Source organism: Lichenostomus cassidix, chromosome 1Aa (assembly GCF_008360975.1).
Source record: "Lichenostomus cassidix isolate B80296 chromosome 1Aa, HeHo_3.0, whole genome shotgun sequence".
In the NCBI taxonomy this organism is placed as follows: domain Eukaryota; kingdom Metazoa; phylum Chordata; class Aves; order Passeriformes; family Meliphagidae; genus Lichenostomus; species Lichenostomus cassidix.
In genome coordinates, this window is record NC_139480.1 from 813369 (window position 1) to 830233 (window position 16865).

At 48.1% G+C, this 16865-nt stretch overlaps 1 protein-coding gene across 1 annotated transcript in view; it reads right to left on the reverse strand.

Moving 5' to 3' along the window:
* Positions 1-16865, reverse strand: part of LOC146443011 (SH3 and multiple ankyrin repeat domains protein 3-like) — a 43020-nt gene that overhangs the window by 5161 nt on the left and 20994 nt on the right. The window contains exons 3-4 of the mRNA XM_085079948.1: positions 15795-16113; positions 378-581 (exon numbers count right to left, since the gene is read on the reverse strand). Coding sequence (XP_084936074.1) covers positions 378-581; positions 15795-16031 — 441 coding nt within the window. The 5' untranslated portion in view covers positions 16032-16113. The remainder of the gene's footprint in view (positions 1-377; positions 582-15794; positions 16114-16865) is intronic.

Sequence of the window (16865 nt, forward strand, 5' to 3'; positions counted from 1 at the left end):
TAGAATCAATTAGACTTAGAATAGAATAGAACAGAATTAGAATAGAATAGAATAGAATAACATTAGAATAGAATTAATTAGAATTAGAATAGAATAGAATAAAATAGAACAGAACAGAATTAGAATAGAATTATAAATAGAATAGAATAAAATAAAACAAAATTAGAAAAGAATAGAATAGAATAGAATAGAATAGAATGGAATAGAATAGAATAGAATAGAATTAGAATAGAAATAGAATAGGATGGAATAGAATTGGAACGGGATAGGATAGGATAGGATAGGACAAAATAGGACAAAATAAAACAAAATAAAACAAAACAAAACAATATAAAATAATAAAACAAACCCCCCCCAACCCCTCGGCAGCCACTCACCTCCAGGTAGGGCACGGGCGTGTCGGGGTTGAGCGGGTATTCCCGCAGCAGCCTCTCCTCGTCCAGGAACTTCCCGGCGCGGCCGTTGTAGGCGGGCTGGAAGAGGCCGTAGTTGAGCACATCCTTCAGGCTGTGGTTGAGCGTGCACAGGATGCGCTGCTTGGACACCCACACCGGCACGTCGGGGTTCAGCCGCAGACACTTCTGCAAAACCGGATTCCCGCGGGAACGGGGTGAGCGCCGGGAGCGGGAAACGGCGGGAATTCAGCGCGGGGGATAGCGGGAAACGGCGGGAATTCAGCGCGTTGGGATAGCGGGAAACGGCGGGAATTCAGCGCGTTGGGATAGCGGGAATTGGGGGGAAGAGGTAGGGGAAGGGTGAAATTCGGGATTTTATGGTATTCGGGGAGGGTTAAATGGATGGGAAAGGAGGAATTCTTGAGGTTTTTATGGATTAAGATAAAAACATATGGGTGTTCCCACTGGGAATTCCAAAGCGAAATCCATAGGCAAAAAGAGGAATCCATGGGAGTTTCCATGGTGGGGATCATGGGAAAGGCGGGAAAGGTGAAAGTTGGGATTTTGTGGGATTCAGGGAGGGTTAAACAAATGGGAAAGGAGGAATTCCCAAGTTTTATGGATTAAGACAAAAAAATATGGGTGTTCCCACTGGGAATTCCAAAGGGAAATCAGCACAGGAAGAAAACAGGAATCCGTGGGGTTTTCCATGGTGGGAAAGGGGGGAAAGAGAGGGAAGGGTGAAATTTGGGATTTTGTGGGGTTCAGGGAGGATTAAATCGATGGGAAAGGAGGAATTCTCGAGGGTTTTATGGATTAATATGAAAAAATAACGAAAATGTAACCAAAAGAAATGGATGCTCCCACTGGGAATTCCAAGGGGAAATCCATAGGCAAAAAGAGGAATCCATGGGATTTTCCATGGTGGGGATTATGGGAAAGGCGGGAAAGGTGAAATTTGGGATTTTGTGGGATTCAGGGAGGGTTAAACTGATGGGAAATCAGGAATTCCCGAGGTTTTTATAGCTTAATACAAAAAATAACCAAAAAATAACCAAAACCAAGATGGGTGCTCCCACTGGGAATTCCAAAGGGAAATCCATAGGCAAACACAGTAATCTGTGGGGTTTTCCATGGTGGGAAAGGGGGGAAAGAGAGGGAAGGGTGAAATCCAGGATTTTGTGGGATTTAGGGAGAGTTAAACCACAAGGTTGGGAATATCCCAGAGAATTCCCACCGGGATCTCCCAAATCCCACTTTGGGATAAGCTGGATGTCACCACTGGAATTCATTCCCAACATTCCAATCCTGAGCTCTTCCCGAAACCCCACAGGGTGGAAAATCCCACAGGATTCTCCTGGGATTTCTGTGGATTTATGGGAAAAAGAACCAGAGCCACAGGATTGGGAAAATCCAAGAGAATTCCCACTGAGATCTCCTAAATCCCACTTTGGGAGATAATTTGTCACCATTGGAATTCATTCCCAACATTCCAATCCTGAGATCTTCCCAGATCCCCACAGGGTGGAAAATCCCACAGGATTCTCCTGGAATTTCTGTGGGTTCATGGGAAAAAGAACCAGAGCCACAGGATTGGGAAAATCCAAGAGAATTCCCACTGGGATCTCCCAAATCCCACCTTGGGACAGGCTGGAGCTCATTCCCATCATTCCTGACCACAATCCTGGGAAAAATTTGGGATTTTCCGATATCCAGGGAAAAACAATCCCGGAGGAGAGGAGGAGTTTTCCACCCACCAAAGGCAGACTGGGACCAGTTTAAAGAACCAGCTGGGAATAAAAACCCAAAAAAACCCCAAAAACCAGGAATTTTGGGGCTTGGATCACCTCCCGAGGAAAATCCCAGCCCTGCCACCCCCAGAGCTGAATTCCAAACTGGAAAAAGCAGAAAAAAAAAGGGGAAAAGCCAAAAAAAAAATGGGAAAAAGGTGGGAGGGAGGATCTGACTGCCGGCAGGAAACGCCTGGAGCTCCAACCCTCCTCGGAGCTGGAAAAACAAAGGATTTGGGATTTTCCAGTGACTCAGGGGTTGGTCAGCCAGGAAGGGCGTCGGATAAAAAATTCCAGTTTTTTTGGCTGGGGGAAAAAAACAGGAATGAAATCAGAATGAGGAAAGATAAGGTTTGGTTGGATGAGAAATAAAATGGGGATTTGGATCCGACGGAATTCCAACGGGGAGGTGAAGAGTTTTTAGTGGGAAGAAAAGGGAAAGGAGGATTTCGGTGGGAAAATATTAATTAATATGGAATTCGCTCCCTAAATCCCGTCCGGTGATCCGTGGTGAAAAATTCCACCCAAAAATCTTGGAATTCTGAACTTTCCGCGGCACAGGCAGCGCCAGCCATCCCAACATTCCCGATATTCCCAAATTCTTGGAATGGCCATTCCATGCTGGTGATCCCAGCCTGGCCAGGATATCCTTGACCTCCATATTCTGAGGAATTCCCTGGATCTGGGATTCCCTGGATCTGGAATTCCCTGGATTTGGGATTCCCTGGATCTGTGATTCCATGGATCTGGAATTCCCTGAGTCTGGAATTCCATGGATCTGGAATTCCCTGGATTTGGAATTCCTGAATCTAGGATTCCCTGGATCTGGGATTCCCATGGATCTGGAATTCCTGGATCTGGAGTTCCATGGATCTGGAATTCCCTGGATCTCTGATTCCCTGGATCTGGAATTCCCTGGATTTGGGATTCCCGGGATCTGGGATTCCCTGGATCTGGAATTCCCTGGATCTGGAATTCCCTGGATCTGGGATTCCCTGGATCTGGGATTCCATAGATCTCTGGAATTCCCTGGATCTGGAATCCCATGGATCTGGAATTCCTTGGATCTGGAATTCCCTGGATTTGGGATTTCCTGGATCTGGAATTCCATGGATCCCCCAGCCTTTTCCAACCTGTCCAGGTCTTCCCATGGGATTTGCTCCATCATTTCCCAGGATAGAAGAAACTCCAAGATTCCCCACAAATTCCCTTTTTTTCCCACTCCAAAGTAAACCAGGAAAACCACCAGGAATTCCGAACAAAACCCCACAATTCCCTGGAAAAGCCACCCTGGAGGGTGTTGGTTCATCCCAATCCGTCTCTGGGATTGAGGTTGGAATTTTCCCTCGGGAAGAATCACCAGTATGGATTTTCCCTCACTTTTCCAGGATTTTCCCTGATCCCACCAGGATCTGCCATATCCGGTGTCTTTTCACCCTTATTCCCAAAATTCCTTCCCAAGTTTTCAACACCAAATTAAGCAACTTGGAATTTTCTCCCCCTTTTCTTTCCCGCATTCTCCCAAAAAACACATCCGCAGGAATTTTTCCCAAAATCCTCAATTCATCCTATGGAATTTTTCCCCAAAAATTTCAATTCATCCTATGGAATTTTTCCCAAAAAACCTCAAATCATCCACAGGAATTTTTCCCAAAAAACCTCAATTCATCCTATAGAATTTTTCCCCAAAAACCTCAAATCATCCACAGGAATTTTTCCCAGAAAACCTCAATTCATCCTATGGAGTTTTTCCCAAAAACCTCAACTCATCCTATGGATTTTTCCCCAAAAACCTCAACTCATCCGCAGGAATTTTTCCCAAAAACCTCAACTCATCCGCAGGAATTTTTCCCAAAAAAACTCAAATCATCCTATGGAATTTTTTCCCAAAAAAACTCAAATCATCCTATGGATTTTTCCCAAAAAACCTCAAATCATCCTCAGGAATTTTTCCCAAAAAAACTCAAATCATCCACAGGAATTTTTCCCTAAAACTCAAATCATCCTAGGGAATTTTTCCCCAAAAACCTCAACTCATCCTATGGAATTTTTCCCAAAAACCTCAACTCATCCTCAGGAATTTTTCCCATCCCAAGCTCCTTCCCTTCTCTCCAGGCTTTCCAGAAGTTCTCGGAATTTGGATAAATCCCATTCCTTTTTATCCAATCCTGGAAAAACACCACAGTAAAACCACCCTGGGAATTCTTTCCCGGCTGCTGAATTTCCCAATTTTCCATGGAATATCCTGAATTCGTTCATCCCTCTTTAGTGTTGACACAAAATAGGGTGTTGCAGGTATTCCCAAAAATCCCTTTTCCCAATGGAATAACCACTTGGAATGACAACATCGCTCCTCCCTCCTCATCCTCTCCATCCCTGAATTCCCAGCAGAATTCCCAGCAGAATTCCCACCGGAATTCCCCACCTGTCTGAATTCCCAGCACTCACCGGTTTCTCCATCCCGGAGCGAAAATTCCCAACTTTTCCCACCTTCTTTTCCATCTTTTCCTCGCCCTCCCTCCGTTTCCCTCCGGATGCTCCGAGGGGACGGAATCCCAGGGAAGAGACATCCCTGTTTTCCATGGGAACCTCGGGAATCGGCAGCTCTCGGGGTTGGAATGAGAATCCAGAGAAATCCCGGGAATGTTGGTAATTTATCCACCACTCCCCTGCGGATCAATCCGGCTGGGATTGGTCTGACATTCCAAACAGGGCTGTTCCCAAGTAATTCCAGCCTCCTGCTCGGATTCCCAGGAAAAATCTGGAATTTTGAGTTGGGAAATGAATGGAATAAGAGGGGGAATGTTCCTTTCTATGTGTGTTTTATCCGGTTAAAATCGGGATTTTCCTGCCGTTAATTCTGAGTCTGAGTGGAAATTCCTCTCCTGCTTCCCACAAAAAATGAGGATGGGATTAATTATCCAATTAAAAATTAATTATCCAATTTAAAAAGGGGGGAAAACTCCGACCCGGGGAAGGAAAAAACAAGGATTTGAGGTTTCCCTGCAATAAAAATCTGGGGAAATGTGGATTTAAAAATGGTGTAAAAATCGGATGAAAATTCCAGCTTTTTGGCTGGGATAAAAAAATGGGAATTAATCATGGAAAATCGTAATAATAATAAAATGTAAGAATTGGTTTAATGCAAAATAAAATCAGGATTTTATTTTGCAATAAATGAAGAAATAAAATCCGATGGAATTCCAAGGGGAAGGTGAAGAGTTTTTAACGGGAAGAAAAGGCAAAGGAGGATTTTGGTGGGAAATATTAATCAATCAATTACTAATTAATTATTCTTTATTATTATTAAATAAATATTAATTAACCATTATTAATCAACATGTATTTATTCATAATAAATAGGAGAAGTGGGTTGGGATAGTTAATAATATCTGAATTTTTATGGGATTTTGTTATCCAATTCCAAGCTGGGTTGGATAATCTCGGATCATTAATAATATCTGAATTTTTATGGGATTTTGTTATCCAATTCCAAGCTGGGTTGGATCATCTTGGATCATTCATAATATCTGAATTTTTATGGGATTTTGTTATCCAATTCCAAGCTGGGTTGGATAATCTCGGATCATTAATAATATCTGAATTTTTATGGGATTTTGTTATCCAATTCCAAGCCGGGTTGGATCATCTCGGATCATCCCATTGGAATTTGAGGCTCTTTAAGCTCTTTTTCCCACCCAAACCATTCCAGAATTCCCAATAAAAACTCCCACAAAAATCATTTCCCATCCGTAATTCCCAAGGACAAATCCATCCCGGAGCTTCGGCTGTCGCTCAGCTGCCGAGGTCAATTCCATAAAAAAAAAAACAGGATTAAAAAAAACTCGGAATTTCCATCGATCCCCGATGGGAGCAGGGGGAGGATTTCAGCTCTGCTGATTGGTTCGTTAATCAACACCGATTAATCAACCCTCGTTAATTAACCAGGCCGACGATCCGTGAATGTCGGGACGTTAATTAAAGATTTTTTTCCTCCTGGCTGAAAATGGAATGTTTGATTCCAACCGGGAAACTCGGGAAAAATGACAACCTGGAAAAAGGGATTTTTCCATGGAAAAGCAAAATTCCTGGATAACGGGAATGGATTTAATGACCTCTAAATTGGGTGGATTTCATTAATTAACTTTTCCATGGAAAAGCAAAATTCCTGGAAAATGGGAATGGATTTAATGACCTCTAAATTGGGTGGGTTTAATTAATTAATTTTTCCATGGAAAAACAAAATTCTTGGATAATGGGAATGGATTTACTTAACGACCTCTGGTTTGGGTGGATTTAATTAATTCATTTTTTCACAGAAAAACGTGGAATTGAGGCAATAAATGATGTGGGATTCGGGAATGGGGTGAGGTTGGATCTGAGATTGAACCCGACAGCAAAAATATCCCAAAAAAGGGAGATTCCACCAGAAAAAGTTGGAATTTTAAACAGGCAGGATGTCAAATCTCCGAGCAGATCCCACAGGGAGTCATTCCATGAAATATTCCCGGAAAATCAGAGGAAACTCAGCAAAAATTCCATAAAACATTCCCAGGAAAATCAGAGGAGACTCAGCAAAAATTCCGTAAAACATTCCCGGAAAATCAGGGGAAACTCAGCAAAAATTCCATAAAACATTCCCGGAAAATCAGGGGAGACTCAGCAAAAATTCCATAAAACATTCCCAGAAAATCAGAGGAAACTCAGCAAAAATTCCATGAGTTTTGGGGAAATTCCCACACATTTCGGGCTCGGCAGAGGAGGGAAAACAGCCTGGGAATGACCTCTGGAATTCCGAGTGGATTTTCCAGGAATACCAAGGGGTGAGGGGGAGAAAAAGGAGGAAATAGTTGAGGAAAATCCATGGAAAAGGGAAGAGAAACGAGCCAAATCCAGCTGTGGCTCAAATTCCCTTAGGAAAAACAATCCCAGAATGAATTCCTGGGGAAAACTCGGGATATTCCAGCGGCTGGGAACACCCATGGAAAATCCCGGAAAACCCTAGAATCCCTGGGAATTTGGAAAAGAATTCCGAGATCAAATCCAAGCTGGAACTGATCCCAACCCAGAGCCCTGAGTGGAATTCCAGGAATTCCTTGGGAACAACTCCAGGGATTGACAGGCGGCAGAAATTCCCACCGGGAGAGGAAAACACATCCATGAAATCCTTCCTGATTTCCTCATCCCAAATTTTCCTCATCCCTCGAGGTCGGAAATTCCTTCCCATGGAGCCTCCATGGGGTTTCCATGGAAACCACGGGATTCCCTCATTCCCAAATCCACCTCATCCTCACCCAATCCCCGCCGTTTCCATCCCAAAAATCCCCTCCGGGAAGCAGCAGCTGGAATGACCAGAAGTGGAAACTCCACCAAAAAAAAAAAAATTCCAGGATTTTCCCTTCGGAAGCAGGAAAAACCCAAACCAGGAAAACTCCCTGATCCGTGGGGAGATTCCCAATCCCGAGCCCAGCGTGGAAATCTGGGAATCCAAGGCACATTCCATGGGAATGAGGGTTCCTTGGAGCTGTCCAGGGTGCTGCCGGGAGATTCCCGAAATTCCGGAGAATCCCGGGATGATCCCAGAGCCCACAGCCCTTCCTGCTTTTTCCTACCCAATCCCGGTTTTTCCAGCCCAATTCCAGCTTTTCCAGCCTGATCCTGTCTTTTCCTGCCCCATCCCAGCTTTTCCAGCCTCATCCCAGCTTTTCCAGCCCAATTCCTTCTTTTCCAGCCAAATTCCATTTTTTCCAACCCCATCCCTTCTTTCCCAGGCTGATTCCTTCTTTTCCAGTCCAATTCCATCTTTTCCAGCTCCATTCCTTCTTTTTCAATCCCATCCAAGCTTTTCCAGCTCATTCCTTCTTTTCCAGCCCCATCCAGGTTTTTCCAGTCCTTCCCACCTTTTCCATCCTCATCCTGGTTTTTCTAACCCCATCCCTTCTTTTCCAGCTGAATTCCATCTTTTCCAGCCAAATTCCTTTTTTTCCAGTTCCTTCCCTTCTTTTCCAGCCTCATCCCAGTTTTTCCAGCTCATCCTTTTTTTCCCAGTCCAATTCCATCTTTTCCAGCTGAATTCCATCTTTTCCAGCCCAATTCCATTTTTTCTAGTCCCATCCCAACTTTTCCATTCTCATCCAGGCTTTTTCCAGCCCTTCCTAGCTTTTCCAACCCCATCCCTTCTTTTCCAGCCCAATTCCATTTTTTCCAGTTCCATCCAAGCTTTTCCAGCTCATTCCTTCTTTTCCAGCCCCATCCAGGTTTTTCCAGCCCTTCCCATCTTTCCCAGCCCAATCCCTTCTTTCCCAGCCTCATCCCAGTTTTTCCAGCCCAATTTCATCTTTTCCAGCCCAATTCCATCTTTTCCAACCCCATTCCTTCTTTTCCAGCCCCATCCAAGCTTTTCCAGTCCAATTCCATCTTTTCCAATCCCATCCAAGCTTTTCCAGCCTTATCCCAGTTTTTCCAGCCCCATTCCTTCTTTTCCAACCCAATTCCATCTTTTCCAGCCCAATTCCATCTTTTCCAGCCCCATCCCATTTTTCCATCCCCTAATCCAGAGGAAACGTGGGAATCCTGCAGCTCCACCCCACCTAGGCAGCTTTTCCCCCCTGAATCCAAACAACCCCACAGGAACAAATCCCATTTATCCCAAACAATTCCTTCCACAATTCCCAAAGGGAGCCGAGCAGCGGAAATTCCCAAAACATTCCAGCACAACCCAAAATCCCGGGAATTTCCCAAATTCCCAAATCACTTTCATGAAAACAATAAACCAAATTCAATCGATGGGAATCTGAGCAATTCCCAATTTTTACCAGAATCACCAAAATCTGCCTGCAAACCGAGGAGGATGATGTTGTTGTGAATTCCAAGTTTTTTTCCATTTCCAAGGAAAATCCGACTCGGCTCAATCCATGACCGACGGAAAGGATTCATTTGCAACGGGATGAATTTAAATTCCTTCACGACCAAAATTCCCTTTTTTTTTCCCCTCCCGAGCCGATTTGCCGGCTGGACGAAGCCATTCCGGTGATTTTCATGGAAAACAGAAATCCCATTTTTCCGTTTTCCGCGGATTTTTCGGGGAACAGAACATTCCGTGCTTAATGAAGGGATGGGAGGCGAAGGCTCGGAAAGAAATTGGTATTAAAATAAAATTAATTTAGAGCTTGGAAATATTTGCTCAGCGCTAAAAATAATTGGGAATAACTGAATTCCCTGTCCTGGATTTCCTTGGGAATTTTTTTTTCCCCAGTAAGGAATAGAAATAAATATAAATATATAATAAATAAAAATAAAAATAAAAATAAAAATAAAAATAAAAATAAAAATAGATATAAAAATAAATATAAAATTTAATATAAATATAAATATATAAATATAAATATAAATATATAAAAATAAAAATAAATATAAAAATATAAAAATATATAAATATAAAAATATATAAATATATATAAATATATAAATATATAAATATATAAATATATAAATATATAAATATATAAATATATAAATATATAAATAAAAATAAATAAAAATAAATATAAAAATAAATATAAATATAAATATTAAAAAAGGGATTTTTTTTCCTCCCAAGAATTCCTCAAATTCAGATTCCATCTAAATCTTGGGGGTTCTCAAATCCTTGGAATTTTCCAGCTGGAATGGGAATGGAACAGAAGCTCTTGGAAGAATTCTGAGCTTCCAGGTGATTCCTCACCTGCTCGGGATGAACGGAATTCTTTCCCTGATTCCCACTGAGGATCCTAAAATTCCAAACCCTGGAGATCCCACTGAAGATCCCAAAATTCCTCCCCCAGGAAACCCCTGGAGGAGCTGGGATTGGATCTTTGGGATCATTTTTCCATGGAAAAATCGGTCAGGCCTTGGAAAGGATTCCCCATGGAGTCTCCATCCCATGGAATTCCTGGAATTCCACTCAGGGCTCCGGGTTGGGATCAAACCCAGCTTGGAGTTCACCTTGGAATTCCTTTCCAGCCTCAGGGATCCTGGGAATTCTGATTAAAGTTGGGTTATCCCGATTTTTTCCAGGGTTTTTTTTTGGGATCCCTCGTTGGATTCACTCCATTTTTGGGGAAATTCTCATTCCACTCCATTTTTTCCAGCCCAATTCCATCTTTTCTTTTCCAGCTCAATTCCTTCTTTTCCAGCCCAAATCCATCTTTTCCAGTCCAATTCCATCTTTTCCAGTCCAATTCCATCTTTTCCAGTCCAATTCCATCTTTTCTTTTCCAGTCCAATTCCATCTTTTCCAGCCCAATTCCCTCTTTTCGATGCTCCTTGGGGAAAAAAAACTCCCCCCAAAAAAAAAAAAACCTGGAAAAATCCACAGGCCTGGAAAAATCCCAACCCCGGAGCACCTGCAGGGATGGGGGAAAAAAAAATGGAAATTTGGGGATGGGAAAAATGGAAATTGGGATAAAAAAAAATGGAAATTGGGACGGGGAAGAGAAAGAGGGATGAAAAGCAGAGCAGCTGCTCCATTCACGGAGAGAAATCCGTCGGATTTCCATTTCCATGGAAAAAAAAACAATGGGAAGCTCCGAGCGAAAAGCAAATTTTCTCTCTCAACCCTCTGAGGTTTGATCCTCCCCTGAAAAAGGGGGAAATTCCATTGGAATTTTGGATAACTGAGGATTTTTGGGAAGGTCAGGGCAATTCCCGAGGGTCATTCCTGATTTTCCCTCTTTTTTTTTTGGGATCTAAGCACTGGGAAAACAGGGAATGGAAGAGATTTGGGATGGAGGCTGGGAGTTGGTGGGAAGGGAAGTGAGGTCTTTCCTCATCCCAACTTTTCCATGTGCTTTTTTCCCTTGGAATCCACATTCCCACTGTGGGATTTCCATTCTCATTCCTCCCTTTTCCATGTGTTTTTTCCATTAGAATCCACATTCCCACTGTGTGATTTCCACTCCTATCCCTCCCTTTTCCATGTGTTTTTCCATGTTTTCCCAATCCTTGGAATCCATATTCCCACAGACGAATTTTCTCTCTCATCCCTCTTTTTTCCATATTTCCCTTTTCCTCAGAATCCACATTCCCACAGAGAAATTTCCACTCCAATTTCTCTCTTTTCCATGTGTTTTTTCCCTGAAATCCACATTCCCACAGGGGAATTTCCACTCTCATTCCTCTTTTTTCCATGTTTTCCCAATCCTTGGAATCCAAATTCCCACAATGGGATTTCCACTCACATCCATCCTTTTCCATATTTTCCCTTTTCCATTGGAAAATTCCACATTCCCACAGAGGAATTTCCACCCTCATCCCTCCCTTTTCCATGTGCTTTTTTCCCTTAGAATTTCAAAAATTCCAAGCTCTGCCTGCACACCTCAGAACATTCCAGGACATTCCAGACCCCCTAAAAACCTCTGGATATTTCAGGACATTCCAGACCTCCTGGACACCTCTGGACATTCCAGATCTCCTGGATCCACAATCCGGGTGGGAAAACCAGGAATTGGGATCCCATCACCCCCCAGGATGCTGGGAATGCCCAGAGGAAAAGGAAAGGGAAAGAAATCCCGGAAATTCCAGAAAAAATCCCTCCCGGCTCTGCCCGAAGCAATCCCGACAATCCCGAGGGTGTTGTCCCAGTTTTTCCGGAGCTCTGGGATCTGCCAGCGTTATCCAAACTTTTCCTGAGCTCCGGGAGGCCAAAGGTTGGGACAAATTCCGGAGGTTTTGGGAATTGCAGCTCCCCGGAGCAGCTCTGTAACCCACGAGGAGCTCTCCCGGAATTCCAGGTGGGATTTTCCAGGTTTTTTTTCCCTTTTTCCCTGGCTCGGGATCAGTTAAAAGCAGGGATGTGCCGAAGGAAAAAAGCTCTTTATTCCCGGAAAACCTGGGGGGAGATTTTCTCCCAGGAATTCAAAGGATTTGGGATGAATAAACCTCAAAGAAAGGTGGAGATAATTCCAAAGGGGGATGGAAAAGTCAGGAAGTGACTTCCCAGCCTCAGATCCCACCTGGAGGCTCCCGACAAAAGATGGGAATTTAACGAGTTAGACTTTTCCCAGCTGGATTCCTGACCTCGGGAATGCTGGGATGGAGTTGGGAAAAGGGGTGGGAAGCTGCCTGGCCATTCCTGGTGATCCCAAGGAATTCCCACCTCCAGGGAGGGTTTGTAGGGAAAAGTCTGTGGGATGTCAGCCATGGATCCAGAGATCCAGAGGGATTTATGGATTCAGGATCCAGGGTCGGATCCAGAGGGATTTATGGATGGAGAATCCAGGGCCAAATCCAGAGATCCAGAGGGATTCCAGGGAGGAGGATCCAGAGATCCAGAGGGATTTATGGATTCAGGATCTGGATTCAGATCCAGAGATCCACAAGGATTTATGGCTGGAGGATCCAGGGCCAAATCCAGAGATCCAGAGAAATTTATGGATGGAGAATCCAGGGTCAGATCCAGAGGAATTTATGGATGGAGAATCTGGATTCAGATCCAGAGCTCCACAAGGATTTACAGATTGAGGATCCAGGGCTGGATCCAGAGCTCCAGAAAAAAATTTACGGATGGAGGATCCAGGGTCAGATCCAAAGATCCAGAGGAATTCCAGGGAGGAGCATCCAGGGCTGGATCCAGAGCTCCAGAGGAATTTATGGATGGAGAATCCAGGGTGAGATCCAGAGGGATTTATGGATGGAGAATCTGGATTCTGATCCAGAGATCCAGAGGGATTTATGGATGGAGGATCCACGTTCAGATCCAGGACTCCCCAGGTGTCCCCAGGATCCCCAGGATGTCCCCAGCCTCTCCCACCCCCATTCCAGGGAGGCTGCTCCAGGAACATTCCCGTTTTCCAGCTCTCCCTTGGGAAGGGAGCTGTGGGAGGGAAATTCCTGCTTTTCCCTGGAAAAGCTTTGCCTGGAGTGCCTCGTTCCCTCTGGCTGGGGGAGACAATTCCAGTGTCCATCTTATCCCACCCCATTCCAGTGTCCATCTTATCCCACACCATTCCAATGTCCATCCAGCCATTCCAATGTCCATCCCACACCATTCCAGTGTCCATCATTCCCCACACCATTCCAATGTCCATCATCCCCATACCTTTCCAGTGTCCATCTTATCCCACCCCATTCCAGTGTCCATCTTATCCCATCCCATTCCAGTGTCCATCTTATCCCACCCCATTCCAGTGTCCATCTTATCCCACCCCATTCCAGTGTCCATCATCCCCATAACTTCGCAATGTCCATCCCACACCATTCCAGTGTCCATCACACCCCACACAATTCCAGTGTCCATCTGCACCACTCCTGTGTCCATCCCACACCATTTCAATGTCCATCCACCCCATTCCAGTGTCCATCTTATCCCACCCCATTCCAGTGTCCATCATCCCCACACCATTCCAATGTCCATCCCACACCATTCTAATGCCCATCCTATCCCATTCCAGCGTCCATCATTCCCCGTACCATTCCAATGTCCATCCCACACCATTCCAGTGTCCATCCCACAACCTAACTCAGCATCCATCACTCCCCATTCCAATGTCCACCACCTCCCAGACCATTCCAGCATCCAGCCAATGCCATTCCAGTGTCCATCCCCACCATTCCAGTGTCCACCCCACACCATTCCAGTGTCCATCCACACCATTCCAGTGTCCATCCACACCATTCCAGTGTCCATCCCATCCCACACCAGTGTCCATCCACACCATTCCAGTGTCCATCCCATACCATTCCTATGTCCATCCAACACCATTCTTATGTCCATCACTCCTCACACCATTCCAGTGTCCATCCCACACCATTCCAATGTCCATTACTCCCTACCCCATTCCAATGTCCATCCCACACCATTCCAATGTCCATCCCACACCATTCCAGTGTCCATCCCACAACCTAACTCAGCATCCATCACTTCTCATTCCAATGTCCACCACCTCCCAGACCATTCCAGTGTCCATCCCATCCCACACCATTCCTGTGTCCATCCACACCATTCCAATGTCCTTCCCACACCATTCCAATGTCCATCCCACAACCTAACTCAGCGTCCATCACTCCTCATTCCAATGTCCACCACCTCCCAGACCATTCCAGCGTCCATCCTACACCATTCCAGTGTCCATCCCACCCCACACCATTCCAGTGTCCATCCACACCACTCCTGTGTCCATCCCACACCCTTCCTGTCCAGCCCAGCAGAGCTCCCAGCACCCACCACAGCCTGACCGTGACACCCCCGGACACGAGTGACCACCACATGCCAGCACCCCCCAGCCCGGCCCTGCCCGTCCTGGTCCCAATCCCGGAGCCGATCCCAATCCCGGTGCCAGTCCCGGAGCCAATCCCAGTCCTGATCCCAATCCCAATCCCAGTCCCGATCCCAATCCCAATCCCGGTCCCGATCCCAGTCCCAGGCCGGCGCCGTTCCCAGCCCGGCCGCGGTGGCCGCGGGCGCCTGGCGGGGGACAGAGCGGCTCGGGATGGCAGCGCTGCCGCCTGGCCCTGCGGGGACCTGAGGGGACAGCGGCATGGGGACACCGAGGAGTGGGACAATGCGGACCCGTCCTGCCCGGCCCGGGCCGCTCGCCCCCCGCCCGCGGCTGGGAGAACTTTGTCGCTGCTGCCGCGGCGACAGCGGTGGCGGTGCGGGGCCAGACCGCGACCGGGACCGGTTGGGATGCGGAGCAGGGCCGGTCCGGGCGGGATGTGGATCGGAGCGCGGGTCAGGGCCGGTCCGGGTGCGGGTCGGGAGCGGCCGGAATGCAGAGCGGGGCTGGGAAAGGGACCGGGAGCGGCTGGGGTGCGGATCGGGAGCGGAGCCGATCGGGGTGCGGGTCGGGATCGGTCCGGTTGGGGTGCGGATCAGGGTGCGGGTCGGGGCCGGTCTGGGTTTGGGTTTGGGTCGGGATCGGTCCGGTTACGGTGCGGATCGGGGTGCGGGTCGGGGCCGGTTTGGGTTTGGGTCGGGATCGGTCCGGTTGGGGTGCGGATCAGGGTGCGGATCGGGGCCGGTCTGGGTTTGGGTCGGGATCGGTCCGGTTGCCGTCAGGGTACGGATAAGGACCGGCGGGATGCGGATCGGGACCGCTCTGGGTTTGCTTCTGGGCCAGTCCGGGAACGGGTCGGCACCGCTCGGGATGCGGATCAGGATGCGGATCGGGACCAGTCTGGGTTTGGGTCGGGGCCAGGTCGGGGCCAGGGTGCGGATCCGGGTGAGAACCGGGACCGCTCGGGATGCAGATCCCAGTGCGGATTGGGATCGGGCTGGGTTTGGGTCAGGAGCAGTCCGGGTGCGGATCCCAGTGCGGATCAGGACCGCGAGGAATGCGATCCGGGTGAGAACCGGGACCCATCGGGATGCGGATCCCATTGCGGACCGGCACCGCTCAGGATGCGGACCCCATTGAGGACCGGCACCGCTCCGGATGCGGACCCCATTGTGGACCGGCACCGCTCAGGATGCGGACCCCATTGCGGACCGGCACGGCTCCCCCGGCTCGGCAGAGTCACAATCCCGCTCCTCCCGCACCTCCCCGCTCTCTGCGGCCGCTCGGCTCTCTCCCCCTCCTTCCCTTCCCTTCCCCATCCCTCCCTCTCTCCCTCCTCCCTCCTCCCCGCTCACCGTCTGCTGCAGGTCGGGGATGCCGATGCGCACCACGATGGCGCCTGGCGCCGGTTCCTCCATGCGGATCGGCGCGGCCAGCTTGGGCGAGCGGGGCCCGCCGGGGCCTCGGGCCGCCTCCAGGCGCGGCTCCTCCCGCAGGCCGGGGCTCGGCTCGCCGCTGCGGGGCTGGCGCTCGGGCGGCGGCGGAGGTGACTCGGGGCTCTCATGCTGGCTGCCCGCGGGGCTCAGCGGCATGCTCCGCGAGGCACCGAGCGCCGCGGCGGGCGGCCCGCACCCGCTCCGTGCCCCGCTCCGTGCCCGCAGCGCGCCGGGGGACCTGCGGGGACACCGAGGGTCAGCCGGAGCCGGGATGGGAGTGACATGGCGGGGAGATGGCCGGAGGGACACGGGGGACAGCCGGGACAGTGGGGAGTGTTGCCGAAAAGTGGGGATCCCTCAGGGGGATCTGGGATTGGGACCAGGGATGGACATGGAGATTCCCACGGGATCCCATGGAATCCCTCCAGGAATTGCCATTCCTCAGGAGAAATCTGGGATTGGACAGTCGGGATGGACATGGAGATTCCCATGGGATCCCTGGAACTCCCAATCCCTGCAGGGAGTGTTCCCAAAAAGTGGGAATTCCTCAGGAGAAATCTGGGATGGGACAGTCGGGATGGACATGGACATTCCCATGGGATCCTCTGGAGAAGTCCAGGAGTGAATTCCCACTCTCCCCATGGACATTCTCACGGGATCCCTGGAACTTCCAATACCAGCAGGGAGTGTTCCCAAAAAGTGGGAATTCCTCAGGAGAAATCTGGGATTGGACAGTCGAGATGGACATGGACATTCCCATGGGATCCTCTGGAATTTCCCCCAGGAATTGCCATTCCCCAGGAGAAATCTGGGATTGAACCTTTGGGATGGACATGGACATTCCCACGGGATCCTCTGGAATTTCCCTGGGAAGGGCCATGGCCGGGAGTGAATTCCTGCTCTCCCCATGGACATTCCCACAGGATCCCACAAACCCCAGCAGGGCCATTCCCGGGAGAGCTCTGGGATCAGATCCCACTTTGCAGCAGG